The 27739-nt window shown below is 40.6% G+C and overlaps 1 protein-coding gene across 2 annotated transcripts in view; it reads left to right on the top strand.

The window, feature by feature from the left end:
• The window catches only part of SPIDR (scaffold protein involved in DNA repair), a 341673-nt gene that overhangs the window by 70990 nt on the left and 242944 nt on the right, over nt 1-27739 (top strand). Inside the window, exons 6-7 of one of the 2 annotated variants that reach the window (XM_054708419.1) lie at nt 2641-2667; nt 21949-22199. In XM_054708419.1, the coding sequence (XP_054564394.1) occupies nt 2641-2667; nt 21949-22199 (278 nt within the window). The remainder of the gene's footprint in view (nt 1-2640; nt 2668-21948; nt 22200-27739) is intronic. The other variant, XM_054708421.1, reaches the window with a different exon arrangement.

Genomic DNA, 27739 nt, shown 5'->3' with positions numbered 1-27739 from the left:
GCTTTAACACCATATTCATCTAACCTTCCATGGCTTCCAGGGATAGGGACCAATCCCTCTAAGACTTGAATATGTTATTAAAAGAAATATATCCAGGCATACCCAATTTCCAGGATAGTGTGGAACTCTTTTCAAATGTTGGGAAATGTGTTCAAATTAATAGAATTCTATAAACTCTATGCATCTAGGGTACCCAAGACTATTGCCAAGTTTAGTGATTTGCTGGAAGAAATTATTGGTCTTGCAAGTCAGTATACTTAAGGTTACGGTTTATTATGACAAAGGATGCAAAGCAAATTCAGCAGTCAGAGGAAACCAGTCACAAGCTTCCAAGAATCCTCTCCCTGGGAAGTTAAACAGAACATAATTCATCTAGCAATGTACTGTAACATGTGCAAAGTGTTGTCTACCAGGGAAGCTCAGTTGGTTTCTATCAGGTTCCGTCATGTAGGTGACAGTACTTGCATGACTGACTGCAATGACCACAACTACAGTACCCCAGAAGTAAATCAGATGTCCACCGTGAGTTCCATTGTTTGCAGAGTATCTAAACAGAATAGTACAGCGTGGCCAAGGTACTGAGCCTGCAAAACATTTGTATCAGAATATTCCAAGAGCTCAATTCCCATGTGCCAGTCAGTAACCATTCAGGAAAACAGGTCCTTCTGAGTTAACGCTTTTCCTGAATACACCGTAATAAGTATATTCGAAACACAATTTCTGGTCAGAAACAAATACAAATTGTTTTCCAGTTATAAATGTTCTGCTAGTTATAATTATATTGTAGATATGTACTTTTAGTAACTTGATTATTTGTGTCAGTATAATCTTATTTTCAAGTAAAAAAAGATACCTACAAAACTTTGTAAGTCAACTCCAGGATAACTTATTAATATGACTAGAGGCCCAGTGCAGGAATTCATGCACCAGTGGGGTCCCTCAGCCTGGCCTGCGGGATGGGGCTGAAACCGGCTCTCCAACATCCCCCAAGGGGTCCGTATTGCAAGAGGGCACAGGCCAGGCCGAGGGACCCCACCAGTACATGATTGGGGAGGGGAGGGATGTGGGAGATTGGCCAGCTGGGGAGGGACCACGGGAGGGCTCTAGGGCGTGTCTGGCCTGTCTTGCTCAGTCCCGATCAGCCGGACCTCAGATCCTTCCTACCGGTTGGAGCATCTTCCCCCTGGTGGTCAGTGCACGTCATAGCGACTGGTCGACTGGCCGACTGTCTGCCCCCTGGTGATCAGTGTATGTTATAGCAAGCGGTTGAGTGACCTTAGCATATCATTAGCATGTTACACTTTGATTGGTTGAACAGACAACTGGGCACTTAGCATATTAGGCTTTTATTATATAGGATGGATAAACATGGTTTTGTTTGAATTCCACTTTAAACCAAGTATGTTCACAAGGGTGAGGTTTCTAGGACTACCTTTGCTGTTTCTAGTTTTTGTTGAAGCTAAAACAGTCTGACATTTTTTTCAATTTATGTTCTTGCATGATTGTTAAAGAGTAATAGTTTTCAGAGATGACTTATCTCCATAATATTGTTTTAGCTCATTGTGACCAATAAGGATCATATAATAAGTGTATTATTTACTATACATTATCTTTCAGTTATTGAAATAGTGATGAAATAAGCATTATGAAACATTATACCTTTTAGGTTCCTTAATATTAATGGCCTTACTGGTTCATCTTTATTGAAAGCCATGGTTATGGAAAAATACACAGGACAAATTTCTTCTTTAGAGGTCATTCATTTTGCCTTTTGGCGTATTTGTAGCACTTGAAGTTAAATATACAGTGTTGGGCAAAAGTAGGTTTACAGTTGTTTGTCTGGACAATAATACAATATACATAAATAACGATACAAGAATAACATGTTTCACGTATTTACAACTGTAAACCTACTTTTGCCCAATACTGTGTGTGTGTGTGTGTGTGTGTGTGTGTGTGTGTGTGTGTGTATGTGTTTTCTAATTTCCCCTTATTCTTTTAGTTGGCATTATTTTCCAGACAGAGCCTGGAATAGTGTGTGGAGAATGCTATGTAAGTAGTGTGGATTGCTGAGATTATCCCTTAACCTGTTGTGTGACTCTGGACCATTACATTTAAATCATTTAATCTTCCTCTGTATCAGTTTATTTAGTTTGCCTTCATTTATCTTTTTTTTTTTTAATATATCTTTATTGATTTCAGAGAGGAAAGGAGAGGGAGAGAGAGACAGAAACATCAATGATGAGAGTCATTGATCGGCTGTCTCCTGCACGTCCCCCACTGGGGATTGAGCCTGCAACCTGGGCATGTGCCCTTGACTGAAATTGAACCTGGGACCCTTCAGTCCACAGGCCGACACTCTATCCACTGAGCCAAACCAGCTAGGGCATTGCCTTAATTTATCTTAAAGAAATTTTGTGAGGATGATTTTTAAAAGGTTGAGGGTTGTCTTCTGGTGTTGAGTTGTATGAGTTCTTATATATTTTGGAAATTACCCCTTATCAGATGTATCATTGGCAAATACATTCTATACAATAGGTCCCCTTTTTGTTTTGTTGATGGTTTCTTTTGCTGGGTAGAAGCCTTTTAGTTTGATGTTTTCCCATTTGATTCTTTTAATCTTTCTTTCTCTTGCCCTAGGAGATGTACCGGAAAAAATACTGCTATGTGAGATGTGTGGAATTTTACTTGCCAATATGTTCTAGGATTTTTATTATTTTGTGACTTCAGTTTAAGTCTTTAATTCATTTTGAGTTTATTCTTGTGTGTGATGTAAGTTGGTAGTCTAATTTTTCTGCATGTACCTGTCCAATTTTCCCAGCACCATTTATTGCTCTTGCCTCCTTTGTCAAATATTAATTTACTGTAAAGGTATGCGTTGATTTCTGGGCTCTCTGTTGTGTTCCATTGGTCTCTATGCCTGTTCTTACACCAGTACCAGACTCTTGATTGCAGTGGCTTTGTAGTATAGATTGATATCCAGTATTGCAATTCCTCCAACTTTGTTCTTTCTCAAGATTGCTGTGGTTATTTGGGGTCTTTTTTTTCCCCCCCATATAAATTTTTGGAATATTTGTTCTAGGTCTGTGAAGTATGCCTTAGTATTTTAATAGGGATTGTGTTAATACTATATGGGTAATACTATATGAATTGGGTAGTATGGATATTTTAATGATGTTAAATTTTTCCAATCCACGAACATGGTTTATGTTTCCACTTGTTTGTATCTTCCTCAACTTCTTTTATTTTTTAATGTCCTATAGTTTTTCAAGTGTAGGCCTTTTACATACTTGGCTAAGTGTATACCTAAGTATTTTAATTTTTTTGTTGCAATTTAAATCCATCTGATCTAGTGTGTCATTGAAGGTCTCTGTTTTCTTGTTGATTATTTTGTCTGGGAGATCTATCCAGTGATGTCAGTGGGGTGCTAAAGCCTTCTACTATGGGTGTATTACTATTGATGTCTCCCTGAAAGTCCACATCAATATTGCTATTGATGTCTTCCCTGAAAGGAGTTTTCTTTTTAGGTGCTCCTATATTAGGTGAATATATGTTATATCCTTTTGTTGAATGGTTTCTTTTAGTATTTTATGTAGTGACCATCTTTGTCTCTTTTGTGGCCTTTGTTTTGAAATCTATTTTGTCAGATATAAATAATGGTACCCCCAGCTTTTTTTGGTTTCCATTTCTCCTATTTTATCTTGTGTGAGTCTTGCTCTGAGGTGAGTCTTTGGTAGACAGCATATTTATGGGTCATGTTTTCTTATCCATTCAGCTACCCCATGTCTTTTTAATGGAGCATTTAATCCATTTACATTTAAGGTTATTTTTGATAGTTTAAGGTTATTCATTCACATTTTTATTCTTTATGCCTATTTTCTTCTTGTTGTTAAAGCAGTCCCTTTAACATTTCTTGCAATGCTAGTTTGGTGGCAGTGAATTCCTTTAGCTTCTTTTTTTGTTTTTTTTTTTTTGGTCTGGGAACCTCTTTATTTCACCTTCAATTTTAAACGATATCATTGCTGGGTAGAGTAGTCTTGGTTTCAGATCCTTCCTTTTCATTACTTTGAATATTTCATGCCAATCCCTTCTGTTGAGAAACCAGCTGACAGCCTTATGGAAACTCCCTTTTAGATAACTGTCTCTCTCTCTCTTTCTGCCTTTAAGATTCTCTCTTTTTAACCTATGCCAGTGGTCAGCAAACCGCGACTCGCGAGCCACATGCAGCTCTTTGGCCCCTTGAGTGTTCTAACGCCACTACTTCAAAATAGACTCGCCCAGGCCGAAAATGGACTCCTGCGCATGGGCCACAAAGTTTCAATCGCACTGTACGTGCGCACCCACACATGGTATTTTGTGGAAGAGCCACACTCAAGGGGCCAAAGAGCCGCATGTGGCTTGTGAGCCATCATTTGCTGACCACTGACCTATGACATTTTAATAGTGGTGTGTCCTGGTGTGGGTCTCTTTGGATTCATCTTAATTGGGACTTATTGTGCTTTGTGAACTTGTGTGACTCTTTCATCAAGTTATAGAAGTTTTCTGTTACTATTTCTTCAAACAGGTTCCCTGTTCCTTGCTCACTCTTTTCTCTTTGTGATACTGCTATAATGTGGATGTCATCCCAAAGTTCCCTTAAACTATCCTCATGCTTTTTCTTTTTTATCTTTGCTGTTCTGATTGAGTGGGTTTTTTTCTGTCTTGTCTTTTAATTTGCAGATTTGATCCTCTGCTTCATCTAACCTACTGTATATTTCTTCTTAGTATTCTTTATTTCAGACTGGTTATTCTTCATTTTTGACTGGTTATTTTTTATGGTTTTTATGTGCTTTTTCATGCTGTTGAACATTCTTAAAATCATTACTTTGAATTCATGATAAATTGCTTGCCTCCATTTCATTTAGTTCTTTTTCTGGAGTTTCGTCCTGTTCTTTCATTTGGGGCCTGTTTCTTTGTTTCCTAATTTTTGCTGTTTCCCTTTTTTGTTTGCTTCTATGTAGATAGTACTGTTATAATTTCCAGTCTTGATGGGGTGCCTTTCTGTAGTCGTTGTTCTGTGGTACCCAGTGTAGTGGTGTAAGCTCTTTGATCCGCCTAAGTTGGGTGCTCTAGGAATCTCACTTGTGTGGATTATGTAGGCCCTCCTGTTGCAGTTGGGTCCTGATTGCTGTTGCCCCATTTGTGTGTGGGTGCGGCTCTTGGTCTGGCTGACTGCGAGATTCAATACTGACCACTTCATGTAAACTGTTGTGTAGGTGTTGACAGAACAAAGGAAGACAAAACAACATCAGACTGCAAACAATATGGAATAAAAACTCAACAATAACAACAAAAAGAAAAGTAACAATGGATTGAAAAAAACAGTGACAAGAGGAATAAAAAATTAGAGAAGAATATAAAAAAGAGAAAAAAGGAAATAGGAAATGAAAGTAGGGAGATAAAAGAAAAATAATAAATATTAAAAAGAAAAAATTAAAAATAAAAATAGTAATTAGAAAGTGTTAATAATAAATGAAAGAAAATATAGAGTATGAAAAGAAAAAATGAATAAAAAATAAAAGAGGAAAAAATAGAAAGAAAAGGAGAGAGATAAGAGATATGAAAGAAAAAAGAGGAGGAACAATGAAATAAAAAGAAAAGATTTTTTAAAAAGGTGGAGTTTGCCTCAGCAGATTTTGGTGCCTACTGTGGAGCTCGCTGGATCTTGCTCTGATGTTTTCCGAAGCTGGCCACTTGGTGTGTGGTTCCCGGGCCTCCTGGGAGGTTCTCTGGTGCAAGCCAGTGTTAGTTACTGTGCATGCCTGGCCCCTGGCAACCTGTCGAAAGCGGGCAGGGCAGAAGCTTGGAACTACTTGCTTCCCTGTAATGCAGCTGCAGTGCCCAGCACACACCCATCTATTTCCCTGGCTTATAACCAGAAAAACCCGTGTCTTGCCTTCTGGATTCATTTACATAAATAAGCATTAATTTTTTAGAACATGCTGTCATCTTTTTGCTCCTCTATTAATTTTGAGGTCCCGGTTATGAGTATAGGTTTGAGTTGGATGGCCCTTCAGCCTCCAGCAGACCAGGGACAAAGTGTGCTGCTCCTGACGGTGTCTGCTGGAGGCGGTGTTGCAGAAAGACTCAGGGCTGTCTTTCTCTCAACTTGTTTTGAAACAGAGAGAATGGCCAGACAGGTTTTATCACAGACTGTATCCTTATTCCACAGCCATACACTGTTTTCCTCGAAGAAAGGGCTGCTTTTTTTAAAAATATATATTTTATTGGTTTTTTACAGAGAGGAAGAAAGAGGGATAGAGAGTTAGAAACATCGATGAGAGAGAAACATCTATGAGCTGCCTCCTGCACACCTCCTACTGGGGATGTGCCCACAACCAAGGCACATGCCCTTGACCAGAGTCGAACCTGGGACCCTTCAGTCCGCAGGCCAACGCTCCATCCACTGAGCCAGACCGTGTGGGCAGGACTGCTTTTCTTTCTTGTACTCTGTAGTCACTGTAGCGAACTCCATGGACCTACTAGTTGTACCAGTTAATAATGCGGATTTTGTAATCAAAGAAATCACGATAATTTCAAGAGAAACATCAGAAGTGCTTTATTCAAACTAATGTCCACCGCTAGCTACACATTGCCCCCATCTTTCAGGTAATTTGTGGATACCGTCCCAATAGATCTTTTCTTGTTTTGAGGCAAACCATTCAGAGACCAAATTTGACACTTCTTCATATGTTTTGAAGTGCTGCTCAGAAAGTACGTCTACCATCGATCAGAACAAGTGGTAATCTGAAGGAGCAAGGTCTGGTGAATATGGCGGGTGGGTTAATATTTCCCAGGCAAGATCTTTTAACGTGTCTTTAACTGGTTTTGAAGTGTGTGATGGTGCGTCATCATGAAGCAAAATTACTTTGCCATGTCTTCTGGCACATTCTGGTCATTTCACGATCAAAGCGTGGTTCAAATTGATTATTTGTTGTCGGTAGCGATCAGTATTAATGGTTTCACCTGGTTTTAGAAGCTCATAATACACCACACCTTCCTGATCCCACCAAACGCAGAACATTGTCTTCCTTCTGAAGCAATTTGGCCTTGCAGTTGATGTTGATGGTTGACCTGGATCAACCCATGATTTTGTGCATTTGGGATTCTCAAAATAAATCCATTTTTCATCGCCAGTCACAGTTCGATGCAAAAAAAACTTTTCATGCTGTTGAAGCAACATTTTACTGATGACTTTTCGGTTTTCCATTTGTTTTTCATTCAGTTGATATGGCACCCATTTTCCTTCCTTTCAAATCTTTCCCATTGCTTGTAAATGATCGGAAATTGTTTGCTGAGCAACGTTTAATCTTTCTGCAAGTTGTTTTTGAGTTTGACACACATCTTCATCCAATAATACTTGTAATTGTTGTTGGTCTTCAAACTTTTATGGTTGACCTGCACATCTTTGTCTTTCACATCGAAATCATCACTTTTAAAGTGTTTAAACCAGCTTTCACAATTATTTTGAGATGAAGCGTGTTCACCATAAGCTTCCCGAAGTATTCAGCAGCACTTTTCTTCAAAATAAAGTAATGAATTAAATCTTGCCATAAATGCTCCTTTTTTGGCATGAAATTTAACATTTTTTAAACTTAAAAGTGTAAAAATATCTATGATGTTAACACCATCAGCAAATTTGACATATGAAGTTTTGAAGCTTGTTGTCAATACAACAAAACAGCATACATATCAAATTGCATATATCCTACCTAATAAAAGAGTAATATGCAAATTAACCATCAGTCCGCTACACCCACCAGCCACGCCCACCAGCCATGCCCACCAGCCAATCAGTGCGAGTGTGCAAATTAACCCCAAACAAGATGGCTGCCACCACAGAGAGCAGGAGGGAGGCTTGGGTTTCCCCAGCAATAGAGGGGGGGAAAAGAAGAAAAAACAAAAAGATGGGTGTGTTTTTTCTTCTTTCCACACACCCTGGCGGGCCCAGGTCTCCACTCAAGAATACAAAGTTTAAATTATAGAAGATAAATCCCAAGAAAAATGGCGGCAGCCACGGAGCTGGAGAGAGCAGACTAGGGTTGCCCCCGGTGACTGAGGAAGCTAAGCTTTCAAACTGCCCTGGCTGGCCCAGGCTTCCGCTTAAGGCTACAAAGTTTCAATTATAGAAGGTAAACAAATCCAAACAGAAATGGCGGCAGCCACGGAGCGAGCAGAAGGCTTGGCTTTGCTCCAGGCTACAAAGTTTCAATTGTAGAAGATAAATATATCCCAGATACCAGGGCCTCTGCTTGGGTCACCGGGGGGCATGGCCAGCCTGCAAACCACCACAGGCCCCTTGCCCAGGCTGCCCCACACCCCAAGGGAATCCCCACCCTGATCCGGGACACCCTTCAGGGCAAACCAGCTGGCCCGCATCCATGCACCAGGCCTCTATCCTAACTAATAAAAGAATAATGTGCAGATTGATCATCACTCCAACAAACAAGATCAAGATAGCTGCCCCCATGTGGTCAAAGATCTGCCCCCATGTGGACACGAGATGGCCACCACAAGATGGCCAGCAGTGGAAGGCAATTGGGAGGGACTAGGCCTGCAAGGGAGGGCAGTTGGGGGCAATCAAGCCTGCAGGGGAGGGCAGTTAGGGGTGGCCAGGTCAGCAGAGGAGGGAAGTTGGGGAAAACAGGATGGCAGGGGAGCAGTTAGACATCAATCAGGCTGGCAGGGCAGTGGTTAGGGGGTGATCAGGCTTGCAGGCAAATGTGGTTAGGGGCAATGAGGCAGGCAGGCAGGCAAGCAGTTGGGAGCCAGCAGTCCTGGATTGTGAGAGGGACATTCCTCGAGGGGTCCCAGATTGGAGATGGTACAGGCTGGGCTGAGGGACACCCCCCACCCACCCTCCGTGCATAAATTTTGTGCACCGGGCCTCTAATATCAACATATGTGTGACTCCAGCTATTGAAAAAAATCCGCATTATTAACCGGTACACCTAGTATTTCCAGGCAGGTGCTGTGGAGTCTGCCTGGCCTCAGGCAAACTCTGCTCTTCTCCACTGGGCTCAGCAGCTGCTTGGTGAACTTTGACCCAGGAGGTTTCTTCTTGAGCCTTGTAATTTCTCTTTTTTCCCCTTTCTCTTAAGATGCCTTTGCCATGGCTGTTTTTTTTGTTTGTTTGTTTGTGTGTGTGTGTGTGTGTGTGTTTTTCTCTCCTGGGGCTCTTCAGAGCGTGTGCTTTGGACATTATGTGGTGGAATGGTGCTTTGTGAACCCACATTGATAGAACTTGAGTTCTCTTGTTCTCATCAGGCTGGAATTTGAGGTTGGAAACATATTTAGTTCAGGAAAGACAAGCCAAGTGTTTGCAGAGGTATACCCATGGGTGTAGCTTGTTAAACCTGTTTACCTCAGGAAAGATGGGTGTGTTTTTTCTTCTTTTCAATGTGTGAGAAAATCTATAGCTTTTGTTTTGCCTCTCTATCTGATTTTCACGAATAAAGTTTCAGTTACAACACATACACCAAATAGAGAGGGAGAGTATATCTCCTGTCAGTAGTTTAAGACTCTTTGTTGCCTAGACTTGTGTTGCTTTTATTGATTTTTAATCCCAATAGTAAATAAAGTTCTGTTAGTAACTGGGGCTCTGAGGTATTCTTTTGGTTTTGCTGTTCTTTTTCATACAATCAGTGCAGTTCTTGATAAATCGCCAGAGACTAACCCACATATTTAAGGTGTGTGTGTGTGTGTGTGTGTGTGTGTGTGTGTGTGTGAGTGAGAGAGAGGAGAGAGCGGGGGGGGGGGATTCCGCTGGAATTTAAAGACTGCATAAGTAATTATTTTGGTGTCCTCTCCCACTACATCCATTGTAGCCAGAGTGATTCTTGGTACTTACATAGCAGGCCCTCAATTGATTTGTAGTAAATTCCATTTTACAGCTGGAGTGGAAATGAAAGCATTTGCTAACTAAATTTGCTGGTTTATCAGCCTCTAGCACTCTTTCATTTCCCCTGATTTTTAAGAGGTATCTTGATTTTGGTGATTTGACTTGCCTCAGCTACAATGACATACATATCTTCTGATTTTTGCTATTGTCCCCACCTTGTAACTCTTTGGATTTAAAAGTTTCTAAGCAGGCAGGGCCTTATAATTCTCATTTTCTTTCCTTAAAATGCTACTGACTGTTCTCATTAGTAGTGTGACTTTAAGAAAGGGAGGCTAAACCCAGAATTAACATGGTAAATTCAGCCTGGCTCTCAATGATCTCATAAGATTCTATAAGGCAGGTCTGGGCCTAGTCAGTATTGGATGGGAAGCCTCAGAGAGCAGAAACCAGTGTGCTGCAGGATGTGGCCTGGGGAAGCAGGCCTGGCTGTGTGAGTCAGGGCACAGCCAGCACCTGCCCCATGGCAGCAGGTGCACACGGTGTCTTCGCTGAAGCAACCACCCATGCCTTCTCGCCTAGACTTAAACCAGGGTCTGTGAGACTTTTGTTTTTGCATGAAATATGCCTGGTGAGCTGTTCTTTGTTTTATAATTGGTTATTTCAAGGAACGATTTTAGTTTAGTTACTTTTTTTTTTTTACCAGCTGATTAAAAAAGGATTTAGCTAGAAAGGTGTCATTTAAAAATAAGGAAGTAATCATTTATTACTGATATTCCACTCTTGCTTTTTGTGTGACTTATTCGTAAATTTTAGAATGAAAAGATGTAATTTCTGGCAGAGCAGTGATTCATCTGGCTAATTTATTTCATTTGTTGTGGAGGTAGCTTTACCACAGAGGCACTGCTTAATCTTGCAGTTAGACTGACTGCTTTTTTACTTTGTTAGTAGACACAGTTTTTATCTAAGAGGACTCTGTACATGTAAACTTTCATACATGGAATTAGGTTAAGATTTGACTTACAGGAAATGGGACACGCCAGTTCAGGGTAGCTCTTTAATTATTTAAACGCTGTATTCACTTACAAGATTCTTTCCTGGACAATAAATTCCCCATTTTTGATGGGCGTGCTGATTTATCTTGATGTAAGAAAACGTGTGTGCTCTCTCTGCACACACATACCCCATCTGGAGGATTATACAGGGTGTGGCAAAGTAGGTTTACAGTTGTGGGTATGCAAAACAGAGTTTATTCTTGTATTATTATTTATTTATTATTGTATTGTTTTCCACACGAACAACTGTAAACCTCTTTTGCCCCACCTTATATTGTTTGTATTATTGTCTCTTGCTTCCTGTAAACTCTAAACTTTCATTTGTCTGGACTTGTCTGCATATCTCAAGTATCCACTGTACTTTCTTCCTTATATGCTTTGTTCTCTCTGTTCTCATCTTCATCTGTTAAGAATTTTCCAATCCTTTGAAACCCAGAGGTTTTATTTCTTCCAGTGTGTCTGCTAATTTCAAAATAGTCAGAAATAAAAGCTTCATTGTTTACCCATTCAAAACATTTAGTGTGAGCCATGTTTTTAATATCTCCTTTATTTGATTTCAAGTTCTTTATGGAACTATGTCTCATTAAATTTTCTATCTTGCATTAGCCTTACACTTAGTGCATACTGTATTAATATTTGTTTAATGGAACATTTTCTGCATTTGAAAGTATTTAGCAGATGGTTGCAAGTAACAGAAAACAAATCTACCTAGTTTAAGAGGAAGAGGAAATTTACTGGATTCGTGCTAGTATATTCTGAGGAATCCTATATAATAAAAGCCTACTATGCTAAGTGTCCAGTTGTCTATTCAACCAATCAAAGCATAATATGCTAATGATATGCTAAGACTGCTCAACCACTTGCTATGATGTGCACTGACCACCTGGGGGCAGACAGTCGGCTGGTCGACCCAATATATATATGGTGTCCCAAAAACATGTATACACACTTCAACATCTGATAGCTCAATTTTGAAAATAAAATGTATTTTAATAAACACTGCCTTTATAATTATTCAAAGTGCATGTATATATTTTTGGGACACCATACACACACACACACACACACACACATACATGTACACACATATATGTATGTATGTATATGTATATATGTAAATATGTACATATATAGTATGTATCTTTTATATATGTAAAAGTATATACTTGTTTATAAGTGGATATATTAATAGACAACTATATTTTACATATAACTTGTATATTTTATATGTAATTATTGATTAATATATAATTTATTCATATATTTATATAAATCTTATATATAAAACCAAAAATATCTTATATAATAAAAGCCTAATGTGCTAAGTGTCTGGTTGTCTGGTCATCCGCTAGTCCATAATAAGCTAATGATATGCTAAGGCCACTCAACCGCTCGCTATAATGTGCACTAACCATCAGGGGACAGACAGTCGACTGGTCAATCAGTTGCTATGATGGGCACTGACCACCAGGGGGCAGACACTCTGACTGGTAGGTTAGCTTGCTGCTGGGGCCCAGCTGATCGGGACTGAGCTAGATGGGCCGGACATGCCCTGGAGTCCTCCTGCGGTCCCTCCCCAGCTAGCCAACCTCCTGTGTCCATCCCCGGCCCCAGTCGTGCACCGGTGGGGTCCCTCAGCCTGGCCTGTGCCCTCTCGCAATCCAGGAACCCTCAGGGGATGTCAGAGAGCCGGTTTTGGCCTGATCCCACAGGCCAGGCCGAGGAACCTCACCAGTGCACGAATTCATGCACCGGGCCTCTAGTCTAAAGGTGAAAAGGTGAACTGGGCCTCAGGGCAGCTCTGGAACCCTCACCAGGAGGAACTCATCATCTTTCATTCAGAGATTCATTATTAGTGTGTGTCCTAGCTTGTACTTCCCAGACACTGTATCTCTCAAATCAAAATCTGGAGAAAATGAATCTGATTGGCTCAGTTTTGACCAGTTGTCTACCTTAGGCCAATCATAGTAGACACATGGCTGCTTAGACCTTCGTGGCCATCCCTGTGGCTGCTCAGAGGTTATAGGCTGTCCTCTACAGGGATAGGTGGTTAGTTCTCTGAAAAGAGGAGTCAGGAAGAAATTATGACAGATGTCTACTACAGCAGTATTGCTAATTTTTGGAAACTGAGTCAATGTTGAACTCTATAGTTTTGATAAATTGCCAGTGGCTTCAGCCACAGACAGATTAGAATGTGGTCCTGGCCTTTGATGACTGATTTCACAGGAACTACTCCTAGCTCACATCTTAATCTTTAAAAAAAAAAATATATATATATATATATATATATATATATATATATATATTGATTTCAGAGAGGAAAGGAGAGGGAGAGAGAGATGGAATCATCAATGATGAGAGAGAATCATTGATCGGCTGCCTCCTACATGCCACCCACTGGGGATTGAGCCTGCAACCCGGGCATGTGTCCCTGACCAGGAATTGAACTATGACCTCTTAGTTTATAGTTTGACCCTTAGCCACTGAGCCACCCCAGCTGGGCTCATATCTTAATCTTGTGGTTTGTGATATTTAATCATTAATTCAGGAGACTCCTAGTTCTAAAGTTCATTGGATAAAAAGAATCATAATATTAATGCTTTTATTACATTTTAAACTTGAGCAAATCATGATCATAGCCACATAGTTACTTTTTGACTTTATGAATTTAACTGTTATAATAATTTTTCTATCAAAGATCCTAATTTATTCTAATGTATTATTTCTGTAACTGGGCTATATACCTGAATGAAGTAATCTTACATGAAACTTTTTAGATGGTGGCATTATTTAGCTGTCCAAAGGAAGCAGGAGAAAATATAATTCTTTTAAAAGAAAACAAGTTAAATCTTTATTTTGGTACTTGAAATCCAGCATCCGAGGAAAGTAATCCATCCTATCTAATAAAAGAGAAACATGCAAATTGACTGTACCTCCACTATGCCGACAAGCCATGCCCACCAGCCAATCAGGAGCGAGTATGCAAATTAACCCAACAAATATGGCGGCAGCCACGGAGCTGGAGCAAGCAGGAGGCTTGGGTTGCCCCAAGCGATGGAGGAAGCCAAGCTTCCCGCCTGCCCTGGCCTGTCCTGGCCTCCGCTCAAGGCTACAAAGTTTCAATTATAGAAGATAAATAAATCCCAGATACCAGGGCCTCCACTTGGGTTGCCGGAGGGCATGGCCGGCCTGCAAACCACCACAGACCCCTCGCCCAGGCTGCCCCACGCCCCAAGGGAACCCCCACCTTGATCCGGGACACCCTTCAGGGCAAAACAGCTGGCCCCCACCCATGCACCAGGCCTCTATCCTATCTAATAAAAGATTAATATGCAAATTGACCATCACTCCAACACAAGATGGCTGCCCCCATGTGGTCAAAGATGGCTGCCCCCTTGTGGACACAAGATGGTCGCCACAAGATGGTCAGCAGGGGAGGGCACTTGGGAGGAACGAGGCCTGCAAGAGAGGGCAGTTGGGGACGATCAAGCCTGCAGGGGAGGGCAGTTAGGGACAATCAGGCTGGCAGGTGAGCAGTTAGGCATCAATCAGGCTGGCAGGGGAGTGGTTAGGGGGTGATCAGGCTGGCGGGCAGAAGCAGTTAGGTGCAATCAGGAAGGCAGGCAGGCGAGTAGTTGGGAGCCAGCAGTCCTGGATTGTGAGAGGGATGTCCAACTGCCCATTTAGGCCCAGTAGGATCGGGCCTAAACGGGCAGTTGGACATCCCTTGAGGGGTTCCAGATTAGAGAGGGTGCAGGCTGGGCTGAGGGACACCCCACCCCTCGTGCACAAATTTCGTGCACTGGGCCTCTAGTTTCCTAATAAAATGATTTGGTAAAGAATAAAAATTTTCAACGAAAAGTCATTTTGCCCGAGTACATTAGGTTACTGTGTGGCACTCAGCAGCCTACCAGTAATAATAATGGTTTAAAAATCTTTGGTTGAGAACATTTTCTTAAAGGATGTCAATTTTATATAGTGGTTCTTCCTCTGTAACTATTTATTTTTAAAATTTCAATTACAGTTTACATTCAATATTATTTTTATTCCTCTGTCACTTTTAAATTGTAAATTTTCTGATGATACATCTTTGCAACACATAGACCCGAGTAATTAAAAAGTAATTGTCTCTCCTACTAGAAACATGGTTAAAGTATCTAAATAAGCAGTTCACTGAAGAAGAACTATGAAGAGCTAATGAACAAGTGCACAGATGATAAAACCTGTGAATAATCATGGGAATGCAAATTTAAACAAGAGTGAAATACCATTTCATACTTGTCAGATAAAAACTAAAAAGTGTAAAAAAGACTGCTGTAGGCTGAATTGTATCCCATCCACCCCACTCCAAATCCGTATGTTGAAGCCCAAACTCTCAATGTGATAGTATGTGGAGATGGGCCTTTGGGAAATGATTAGAGGTTGGGGCCCTCATGATGGGATTATAGGCCTTATACGAAGAGCCATGAGGGAGATATCTCCCCACCCATCAACACAGCAAGAAAGTGGCCAACTACAAGCCAGGAAGAGAGCTCTCTCCAGGAACTGAATCAACTGGCAGCTTGACCCTGGACTTCCAGCCTCCACAGAAATAAATGTCTGTTGTTTAAGCCACCTACTCTATGATTTTTTGCTGTGGCAACCCGAGCAGACAATGGGCAGAAATTGGTTCTGAGAAGTGGGGTACTGCTGTAACAAATACCTTCAAATGAGGAAGTGGCTTTGGAACTGAGTAATGGGTAGAGGCTGGACAAGTTTTCAGGTGCATGATAGCAAAAGCTGACATTGCCATGAAGGGACTGGTAAAAGGTGACTCTGATGAGAGCGAAGAAGTAAAAGAAATTATATTTTGATATATTTGGTTAAGTAAAATGCGTTATTACAGTTCATTTCACCTCTTTTTTATCTTCTTAATTTGGCTACTAGAAAATTTGAAATTATGTATGTTTCTTGTATTGGGTAGCACTGAAATAGAGGTTTATGGATAAATATTTTAAAAATTATATTGATGAAAAGAGTACCATATTTTCCGGCGTGTAAGACGACTTTTTAACCCAGGAAAATCTTCTCAAAAGTCAGGGGTCGTCTTATACGCCGGGTGTCATCTTATAGGGCGGGTATATCCCAAACTCTGTATTTTAACTGGAAAAGTTGGGGGTCGTCTTATACGCCGGAAAATACAGAAGGTCATTTAGAGTTGTGTTGACACCACCATTTTATAATATATAAAGTTTAAAAGCTTTCAAAATAGTACTAGATAATGTGTGTGTGTGTGTGTGTGTATGTGTGTGTGTGTGTGTGTGATTAAAAAATAAAAACAGGATGTGACTCAGGAGAAAGCTCCTCTAGGAAGGAGGAACATGGAACAGAGAGATACAGGAAATTTCAACTGCATCATTAAAAGCTACCAAGGAAGATTTGCACCATGTTAAGATTTGATGCAAGGTGATAGGGTGGCGATGAGAACATGCATTTTTATATATTTTTTATACTTTTCTATGTGTTTGAAATACTTTATAGTAAAGAGTTGTTATCTGTAATTCTTGAAATATTGCTGGAATAATTTTCCATTTTTGGAGTAAACTGAGGAATGGGAGAGTCAGTGAAGTAACTTGTTCAAAGTCTCAAAACAATGAGAAAGCTGAGCTGTGATTCAAAACCAAGTCTTTATCATTCCAAAACTTAAAGCTCTTCTTTCTCTTTAGTCTGATTCTACAATATATAAAATATAAATTTGAGCTTATGAACCTGCAGGCTCCTCTGACCTATCTTTGATTTTTTCCCCGCCTTCTCCTGCCTACCCCCAGCACACGCATCTGTACACATGCATGCACGTGCACACACACAAACACCATCCTTTCTCAAAGAAAATGAGTTCTTGACTGTCAGGCTGGGGCCAAAACAGCTTGTGACTGGTCAGCTGTGGTTCTGAGTGTCCACGTGAGGAGACTTCCTCCACATTCATCTGAGATAATGGGCTTGGGTGGAGTTCTAAAATACAATCTCCTAAAGTGACGGCTTCTAGATGTCTTTTCTTAAAGGTGTTTGTTATGCCTTTCGTTTCTTCTTAGAAATTCCTATGTGAAGAACACATGATTTGCTGTGCTGGTTAAGGCATTGTTTGTCTTTTTGATTGACTGCTAAAGGCATTATTTATTTGTTGTGCTTTTTGTTTGTTTTTCTGTTTGTGGATTTAATGGCAGAGGGTTGACATGGGGCATCCCACCTGCTGTTTCTACTTTCCTAGTAGCACCCAGGGGGCGTCCAGGTGGGGTGCGCCATGGAGTGCAGAGTTGGCCTGGTGGGGCCGATGTGGACATTCAGGGGCCCCAAACATGGGGTATTGTTGGGCAGCACAGAAGTCTTCCCCTAGCAGGTGATCAAGAATATAGAGTGGCCCTGAGGGTGGTGTGGACATGCTTGCCTTTTCTCGCCAGGTTCTGAGGAGCTTGCCCTCGGTCACTGGGGGTGTAGGTGGGCACTGGCCCCCTGATGCCCACACACTGGTCCTCCCCTTTGTCCCTAACTCCTGTCCTAGGCCGAGGAGCCTGGGACAAGTGGAAGGACCACTCTTCTTCCTTCCACTGGGGCTCAGTCCCATAGACAGAAGCTGGCTCCGGTAGGGTCGGTGGCAGCTGGGGACAGTCACAGCGTGAGTGTCCGGTGTCAGGGATCAAGGAATGTTGGTGGGCCCGAGACCAGGAATGTGAGGCTGAGGCCTATGGGCCTGACGTTCTCCTCATGTGGGGTTAGGGGATGGGAAGGTGGGAAGGGCAGAGACAGGGAATGGGGAGGGGTCCCGTGCTTAGAGTTTGTGGGGGTTCACCCACTTCTCAGTGCCCCTGTACAGGAAGCCCACTCTTATTCAGAAAAATGGCAACAGTGCTGAGGTTGTGAAACCCTGTTCTAGGATGAAATGCAAAACTTTAGGGAACTAAATGAAAAGACATTTCATACAAAAAGATGAATTTAAATCTGGAATTCTCAAGTAATGTATGAAGTTTTTAGTGTCGAGCATCTTAATTTTCTAACTAAATTATTGTGGCGGTTTTTTATGGCCTATTGTTAATTATTATTGAGAAGCTGTGTTATAGGGGAAACATGTGACCACAGGGCTTATTTATGGATTAGCACCTGCCTACAGTAATTTAGGCATGTAACTGAGATTGTGAAAAGGGTAGAGGAACTAAGCTATTAGAGTTTTTTTAACTTACTTTTTCTTCTTTTAAATGTTCCTAGTAACAGGTGACTACCCAAGCAGTTTTTTGAAAGAGATATGGGGATTGGTGGTGTCCTTTTTAGCTCTTAAAGAGGATGTAACTATAAAATCCTCTAAAGGGCCAAATGTGATCAACCTTTTGTCTTATGTAGATTAGCAAATGGTGAAAATTCTAGTGCTACCCTCCATGTACCAATGCACATGCGTACACATATACCCACAGATAATAATCCTTTTATATACCGTGGCCTCTTCACTGTCTTTAGCCAGGTGCCTATTTCAGTGCCAGTGACACAATCCATGTTGAGCTATCAAAACAGAGCTCTTCCTGAAGGACCCGTACTACACTAGGAAATTATACAGGCACAGAAGATCCATTTAACTAAATATACAATTTACATTTAGTAAATTTAAAATGTATAGGTATTAAGTTAAAAATATACACTGAAAAATTGGTGTTGAAGGATGAATTGTTGCTGACAGTAGAACAACCTGGGACTGACTTGCAAAGCCAAGTGATGGGAAAATAAAATTCATACCAGATTTAAGAGTTTTAGTGTGTGTCTGGACAAAGATGGAGAACATCACAGAAGAAAGTTTTGGTTTTCCTCTCCAGTTAGGCTATGTGATGTGAGTTTCTATTTGTAATCCAGTTTTCAAAATATTATTTTGGTAGTTTAGAAATTTGAGTTGGGGGAAGAAGAGATATTTTAGGAAAAAGAGGCAGTGACTTGATATTCTTATATAGTTCTTGATGATATTAGCAGTTTAAAACTAGTCTCTGGAGAGAGAAACCAAGATGGCAGCATAAGGTAAACACCTAACTGTTGCCTACCACAACAATTTTGAAACTACAACTGGAAAATAGAGCGCACACTGTCCAGAACCACTGGAAAGCTGGCAGAGTGGAAAACCTACAACTAGAGAAAAACAGAGGGGGACGCTGAGCCTCAGGAGCTGTGGAGGTGCGGAGATCCGTGAGCGCGGAAAGGGCGGGCGGCTGAATACGCGGCAGGCTTGCTCGCGGCGTGCGCACGGAGAGGGAGGGCAGCAGACGCTGCGTGGCGAGCTTTCTCGTTTGGGAGAAAAGCAGGGCCGCCCGACTGCACTGAGGTCCAGCTGCGGTCGGGGAGAAACTGGGCTGTTTGGCAGCGGGCGAGGCTTGAGAGCGGCCTTATCTCAGAGGCGCGCAGCCATTAATTTGGGCACGGAGAAACCGGCCCTCTTAGGGCGGTGCGGACTGAAACAAAGTTTGTCTGTGCCATTCTGAGACTCCGCCCCATCCAAGCTGAGCACAGCCCTCCCAGTGACTGGATTTCTCATTCGGGAGAAAAACAAAGCCCCAGCTGGGGAGAAACTGGTCTGTTAGGCAGCGGGAGAGGCTCGAAAGCTGCCTTCTCTCAGAGGCGCGCAGCCATTAATTCGGGCACGGAGAAAACGCCCCTCTAAGGGAGAAGCAGACGGGAAACCAAAGCTTGTCTGCGCCACCCTGAGACTCTGCCCCATCCAAGCTGAGCACAGTAGCTCTCCCAGGGGAGACACTGCTGATCCTCACAGCCAACTGGCTTGGAGATCAATTCCCGCCAGTGATACCAACAATCCGAACCACTCTGAACTCCAGTTTCTGGGGACACGCAGGGGACCCAGACGCCTATGGGAGGGACTCTCGGCCGGTCGGAGAGTGAGAGTGACTTTTCTGTCGGTGTGGACGACACCAGATTTCAACCACTCTCATAAGGGACACATTCAAGAGGCAGACTCAGTGAGCACCAAAGCCCTACTGTGTCTCCAGCACAGCAATTCTTCCTAGATACAGCAGGCCCTCACAGCCAATTGGACCGGAGGTCAATTCCTCCCAGTGTACCAACAGCAATCAGGGCTTTTAACTACACCAAGACTTTCCACTCAGCCCACAAAGGGGAGTACCAAGAGCGACCACCTAGGGTGATTGGGGAAGCTGAGCTACCAGCCCCTATAGGTCACCGACCACACAAAGCCACTCCATCAACACAGGAAGGCAGCCAGAATGTGGAGACATCGAAGTATGTCACAAGTAGGAGAAATAGATGAAAGCAAACTAATGGACGACACAGTGTTCAGAACCATATTATAAGGTTACTCAAGAATCTTCTAAAAACCGCTGAGAAACTTGAAGAGACCTTCAAGGACCTTAATGAGAATACCAAACAAATGGAAAAGGACCAGTCAGAAATTATGCATACACTGTCTGAAATAAAGAATATACAGAGTAGACCACCACACCCGAAGAGTCAAACCAAAGAGCTGGAATATGAGGAAGAAAAAAACACCCAACCAGAGAGGCAGAAAAAAAGAAGAATCCAAAAGTGTGAGGATAGCATAAGGAGCCTCCAGGATGGCTTTAAGCGTACCAATATCCGAATTTTTGGGGTGCCAGAAGAGAGAGAGCAAGATACTGAAAACCTATTTGAAGAAATAATGACAGAAAACTTCCCCCACCTGGTGAAAGAAATGGACTTACAAGTTCAGGAAGCACACAGAACTCCAAACAAGAGGAATCCAAAGAGGACCACACCAAGACACATCATAATTAAAATACCAAGGGCAAAAGACAAAGAGAGAATCTTACAATCAGCAAGAGAAAAACAGTTAGTTACCTACAAGGGAGCACCCATACGACTGTCAGCTGATTTCTCAACAGAAACTATGCAGGCCAGACGGGAATGGCAAGAAATATTCAAAGTGATGAATAGCAAAAACCTACAACCAAGACTAATCTACCCAGCAAAGTTATCATTCAGAATTGAAGGGCAGATAAAGAGCTTCACAGATAAGAAAAAGCTAAAGGAGTTCATCACCACCAAACCAGTATTATATGAAATGCTGAAAGGTATTCTTTAAAAAGAGGAAAAAGAAGAAAAAAGTAAAGATAAAAATTATGAACAACAAATATCTATCAACAAGTGATTCTCAAAATCAAGTGAATTAAAAATCTGAGGAACAGAATAAACTGGTGAACATAATAGAATCAGAGGCATAGAATGGGAGTGGATTGATAATTCTCAGGGGGAAAGGGGTGTCCGTGTGGGGGGTATGGGAAGAGACTGGACAAAAATCATACACCTATGGATAAGGACAATGGGGGGGAGGGAACTGGGTAATGGGGAGATATGGGGGGAAAAAAGGAGAAACAATTGTAATAATCTGAACAATAAAGATTTATTTAAAAAAAAAAAACAAAAAAAACTAGTCTCTGGAAAATATTATATTGAATTTGTGCTGGAAAGTCTACTTTTCATCTTGACCCTTGGAGACTTTTGGTAAATTAAGTAGTTTACACATGAAGAGGCAGTTTTCTTTGGTTCATAAGAAATATTGAATATTATTTACCTCACTAATTACATTTCAAAATCCAAAAAAATTTACATGTTTTCCAATAGGTGTTAGGTTGTAGTGATTTTCATCAGCCATTTAGGTTGGTGTTATTAGTTCAGTTTTCAAAACTGACTATCTGGCACATTTCTGTTAGTTTACTGAAGGAAGAGTGAATATTTGCACCTAATTTGATGGATTCTATGAGAGAATATCTTGCTTACAATTGGTTTAATCTCATCTTGACTTTGGTTATATGACTTGATACTTTGGATTTCATGTCAAAATAGAAGTTTAAGCTACTGTATGTGCAAAGTTTAAGATACTGTATGTTTAAAGTTATTTACTAATTATAATTATAAGGGAATAGAATAATAGACATGTATGAATAAGTACTTGAATAAAGAATTCTTCAAATTTAATTGCATATCTCTTAATTTTTTCAGGCAAGTTCTACAGAAATTTTGGAGTATTCGTCAGACAGTGAAAGTAAAGATAACTCAGAGAATGTCTTCTTCATTGATTTCGAATCCTCTCACAAACACCCCATGGAGTTTGGATCAGATGGAGGAAAAGTTACGGAGAGACGGATAATCCCAAGGGTGAAATCTACAGACAACATTTTGTATACCCCCCAGAAACAGATGAAGTTGCCTAAGACTCCTGAAAAATCAGCAAATAAGAAGCAGCTTTCAAGGTGAAATTACACCTTTAAAAAAATATTTTTAAGCTTTTCTCTTTCTTTAACATCCCACATATCTAAAATGGTAATTTAAAAATGCTTACCTGTTTACTTGGGAAGGAAAATTGTGAGAATAGAATTGTAATCTCTATAAGTAATTTTGGAAGTCTTAAGTTCTTGAGATGATTTATGGAATAGCTCATCCAAGTTGAGCATTCAATTTCAGTCATAACCAGCTTATGTGACTGCTTTCTTTAATAGAGTTTGGCTATTTGGGTTTATCAAATTTTATTGAGCATCAGTGTTTTAGGTGATGTCTTAGACCAGTGGTCGGCAAACTCATTAGTCAACAGAGCCAAATATCAACAGTACAACGATTGAGATTTCTTTTGAGAGCCGAAAACCAACTTCTGCGCATGGGCCACGAAGTTTCAGTCACACTGTACGTGCGCGCCTGCATGTGGTATTTTGTGGAAGAGCCACACTCAAGGGTCCAAAGAGCCGCATGTGGCTCTTGGCCACTGTCTTAGACAATTAAGACAAGTAAATGCCTATTTTCAAGTAATTTATAGTCTAAAGAGGGAAATAGAAATATATATGTACTATTCAAATTACTTTAATGAGTATGGTTACAGATATTGACTAGGGCAGTGGTCGGCAAACTCATTAGTCAACAGAGCCAAATATTAACAGTACAACGTTTGAAATTTCTTTTGAGATCCAATTTTTTAAACTTAAACTTCTTCTAACACCACTTCTTCAAAATAGACTCGCCCAGGCCGTGGTATTTTGTGGAAGAGCCATACTCAAGGGGCCAAAGAGCCGCATGTGGCTCGTGAGCTGCAGTTTGCCGACCTCTGGACTAGGGAAACACTTGGAAATACAAAGACGCACAAGAAGGCAAAGACTCATGGACAGGAAACTGGCTGGTGTGCATGTAAGAGATGTACCATTGAGGACATGTCCCAACCCTGTGTAATCCATTGTCTCTTTGTGTTTTAAATAAGAACAAAACAATAAAACCAAAACCCCAATGAAAACAAGAAGGCAAATCTGTGGAAAGCAGTGTTTCAAGGAAAAAGGATTTCCAGTAGGAAGAATAAACGTAGCTATGAAGAGCACAGTTTTTGGATCTGTTTAGGATATGTCTGCATCAAGACATGGCAAGAAGGATGATACACACTGAGACTCCAGTAACGTTTGTGGGCCAGTAGGAAAGAAGCCAGGGACTGGGGATGAAGGCGTGCCTAGAACTAAGGAGTGGAGACACTTTTGTGACTCCTCTGCTAGGAGGAGGGATTTAAGGTAGGAAAGTGGGGAGGTTACTGCTAGTGGCTTGAAAGGAATCCAGTGTCTAAAGAGATTTCAGAGAAAAGGAGAGACAGATTTAGACAGATGTTAGGAATAATTGCTCTGTCAGTGTCCAAGAACAAAAGCAGGGGAGCAAGGCCTGGAGCGGAGAGGCCTGTCTTGAGTGTAGGAGTGGAGGAAAGGAAGAGTATAAGGGTATGACTGAGTCTGGTGGGAGAGATGAAGTATGTTGAGTCAGTTCATGCCTGTTTCCTATATACTGTACATATCATTTTACTTATTTATTTGTTTGTTGGTTTTTATCATAAAATATGACAGAAGCCCTTATGCTCAGAGTTTGGAAGTTATAGCCTCAAAAGAGAATGGTGGTCGTTTGTAGTAGTCTCTGGAGAGAACAAGAAAAGAAGCCAATTACAGTGATTCGAATGTCCTTGTTGAAATCAATTGTGTGCAATTATAGCAAGTGATGTTCCCAATCCTATTAAGGCCATACTATGGGGTGAAAGTGGGCATCCCTGTCTTGTTCCTGTTCTTAGGGGAAATGGTTTTAATTTTTGTCCATTGAGTATGATGTTGGCTGTAGGTTTGTTAAATATGGCCTTTATTATGTTGAGGTATGATCCCTCCATTCCCCCTTTGCTGAAAGTTTTTATCAAAAAAGGGTGTTGGATTTTGTCAAATGCTTTTTCTACATAAATTAATATAATCATATGATTTTTGTCTTAGAAATCTGTTAATGTGCTGTATCATATTTATTGATTTGTGGATATTGTACCATCCTTGCATCCCCAGAATAAATCCCACTTGGTCATGGTGTACGATCTTTTTAAAGTATTGCTGGATTCGATTTGCTAAAATTTTGTTGAGGATTTTAGCATCTATGTTCATCAGGGATATTGGCCTGTGTTCTCTTTCTTTGTAGTGTCTTTACCTGGTTTTGGGATTAGGGGAATACTGGCCTCATATAAAGAGCTTGGAAGTGTTCCTTTCTCTTGAATTTTTTGAATAGTTTGAGGAGGATAGGTGGTACTTACTCTTTGAATGTTTGGTAAAACTCGCCTGTGAAGCCATCTGGATCAGGGCTTTTGTTTGCTAAAAGTTTTTTTTGTTTGTTTGTTTGTTTTTTTATTACTGCTTCCATTTCATCAGTAGTTATCAGACTATTCAGGTTTTCTGATTCTTTCTGATTGAGTTTGGAAGATTGTATTTTTCTAGGAATATGTCAATTTCATCAAAGTTGTCCAGTTTGTTGGAATAGAGTTGTTTATAGTATTTTTTTACGATCCTTTGTATTTCTGTGGGGTCAGTTGTTAACTTCAGCTCTCTTTCTATTCTGATTTTATTTGGGTCCTCTCTCTTTGTTTCTTGGTGAGTCTGGCTAGAGGTTCATCAATCTTGTTTATTCTTTTAAAGAACCAGCTCTTGGTTTTATTGATATTTTGTATTTTTTTGGTCTCTATGTCATTTTATTTCCACTCTGATCTTTATTATTTCCTTCCTTCTACTTACTATGGACTTCTCTTTTTGCTCACGTTCTAATTCTTTAAGTTGTAGGATAGATAAGTTATTACAACTTTTTCTTCTTTTTTGAAGTAGGCCTGTAGTACTATGAATTTCCCTCTCAGGATTGCTTTCACTGTGCCCCATAGATTTTGGATTGTTGTGTTTTCATTGTCATTTGTTTCCATGATTTTTTTTATTTCTTCTTTGATCTCTTTGGTAACCCATTCATTTTTTAATAGCATACTATTTAGTTTCCATGTGTTTGTTCTTGAGGTTTTTTCATTGTTGTTGATTTCTAACTTTATTCCATTGTGATCTGAGAAGATGCTTGATATGATTTCAATCTTCTTGAATTTGTAGAGACTTATTCTGTGTCCTAACATGTGGTCTGTCTTTGAAAATATCCTATATACACTTGAGAAGAATGTATATTCTGTAGCTTTGGGGTGAAATGTTCTGAAGATGTCAATTAGTTCTATCTGATCGAGTGAGTCGTTTAGGATTGCTTTTTCCTTGTTGATTTTTTTTTTTTTTTTTTTTTTTTTGTCTAGAGGATTTATCCAGTGATGTCAATCGGGTATTTAAGTCCACTACTATGATTGTATTGCTGTCTATCCTCCCTTTGTATCTTCCAGAAATTTTTATGTATGTGGATGCTCCTATATTGGGTGAATATATGTTTAGAAGAATTATATCCTCTTGTTGTAGTGGCCTTCCTTATCTCTTGTTATGGTCTTCACTTTGAGGTCTATTTTTTTCAGATATAAGTATTGCTACCCCAGCTTTTTTTTTCCTTTCCATTTGCCTGAACAGTTTCTTTCCATCCCTTCACTTTCAGTCTGTGTGGGTCCTTTGTTCTGAGATGGGTCTTTTGTAGACAGCATATATATGTGTCATGTTTTCTTATCCATTCAGCTATCCTATATCTTTTGATTGGAGCATTTAAACCATTTACGTTTAAGGTTATTATTGATGGGTACTTGTTTGTTGCCATTTTTATTCTTTATGCCTGTGTTTCTCCCTCTTTTTCTATGTCTTCTTTGTACAAAAGCCACTTTAGGATTTCTTGCATTGCTGGTTTGGTGGTGATAACGTCCTTTAGCCTTTTTTTTTTTTTTTTTTTAAATCTTTGAAGCTGCTGATTTCACCTTCAATTTTGAATGATAGCCTTGTTGAATAGAGTAGTCTTGGATTCAGTCCCTTTCTTTTCATTACTTTGTATATGTCATGCCACTCTCTTCTGACTGGATGTGTTTCTGTTGAGAAATCAGTTGATAGTCTAATGTAGTGGTTCTCAACCTTTCTAATGCCGTGACCCTTTAATACAGTTCCTCATGTTGTGGTGACCCCCAACCATAAAATTATTTTCGTTGCTACTTCATAACTGTAATTTTGCTACTGTTAATGAATTGTAATGTAAATATCTGTGTTTTCCAATGGTCTTAGGTGACCCTGCTAGCGGTTCTCAATCTGTGCAACCCACAGGTTGAGAACCACTGCTGTAGAGCCTAAAACCATTGGAAAACACAGATATTTACATTACGATTCATTAACAGTAGCAAAATTACAGTTATGAAGTAGCAACGAAAATAATTTTATGGTTGGGAATCACCACAACATGAGGAACTTTATTAAAGGGTTGCAACATTAGAAAGCTTGAAAACCACTGGTCTAATGGGAAATGCCTTGTAGGTAATTTTCTGTGTTTCTCTTATAGCCTTTAAGATTCTTTGTCTTTAACATTTGCTGTTTTAATTATGATGTGTCTCTGTGTGGGTCTTTTTGGGTTCATCTTGTTCGGGATTCTCTGCTTTCTGGACTTGTGTGACTTTTTTCTACCCCAAGTCAGGGAAGTTTTCTGTCATTATTTTTTTAAACAGGTTTTCTATTCGTTGCTTAGGTTCTTCTCCTTCTGGCACCCCTATTATGCAGATGTTGTTTCATTTCATGTTGTCCCAAAGCTCCCTTATACTCTCCTCCTGCTTTTTAATTCTTTTTCCCAATTGCTATTCTGATTGGGTGTTGTTGTTTTTTACCTTGTCTTCTAACTCGCTGAACTGTTGAATCCCTCCAGGCTGTTCTTTTTATTTATTTATTTATTTTTTTTTTAACTTTTTTTTTTTTTTTAATTTCTTTATTGATTAAGGTGTCACATATTTGTCCTCATCCCCCCATTCCCATCCCACCCCTCTCCCCACGCATGCCCCAATCCCCTGTTGAACTTAACCGTTGGATAGGCTTATATGCATGCATACAGGTCCTTTGGTTGAACTCTCCCCCTCCCCTCACCCTCCCCCTACCCTCCCCTATCCTCCCTCTGAGGCCCGATAGTCCGATCGATGCCTCCTTGCTTCTGGTTCTGTTCTTGTTCCTCAGTCTATGTTGTTCATCATTTCCCCTAGATGAGCGAGATCATATGTCACTAGATATATACTAATAAGAACTGAATGTGAGACGAGCAATAATAGTTATGCTGACAGGCAAATGAATCAATCTGTAGCGAGCTTCCCCCTGGACCAACAGTTCTTTTGAGACCCAATTTCAATGTCCAGTAGTTCCTTGTGTGTACATGTCAGCACTGACCCCTCAGCTCTGGATGGTGGACAAATGGTGGTAATGGAGGTCCGACTCCCTCTGGTTTGGTCTCGGCCGAACCCAGGGGCACGGCGTCACCCGGACTAAGGGGCACGTGGCCTCACCCATACCCAAGGGGCGCGTGGTCTCACCCGGGCCTGGGACCC

Source organism: Eptesicus fuscus, chromosome 19 (assembly GCF_027574615.1).
Source record: "Eptesicus fuscus isolate TK198812 chromosome 19, DD_ASM_mEF_20220401, whole genome shotgun sequence".
Lineage (NCBI taxonomy): Eukaryota > Metazoa > Chordata > Mammalia > Chiroptera > Vespertilionidae > Eptesicus > Eptesicus fuscus.
Note: the sequence above shows the minus strand (reverse complement) of the source record. Positions and strands in the feature narration are given on the sequence as shown.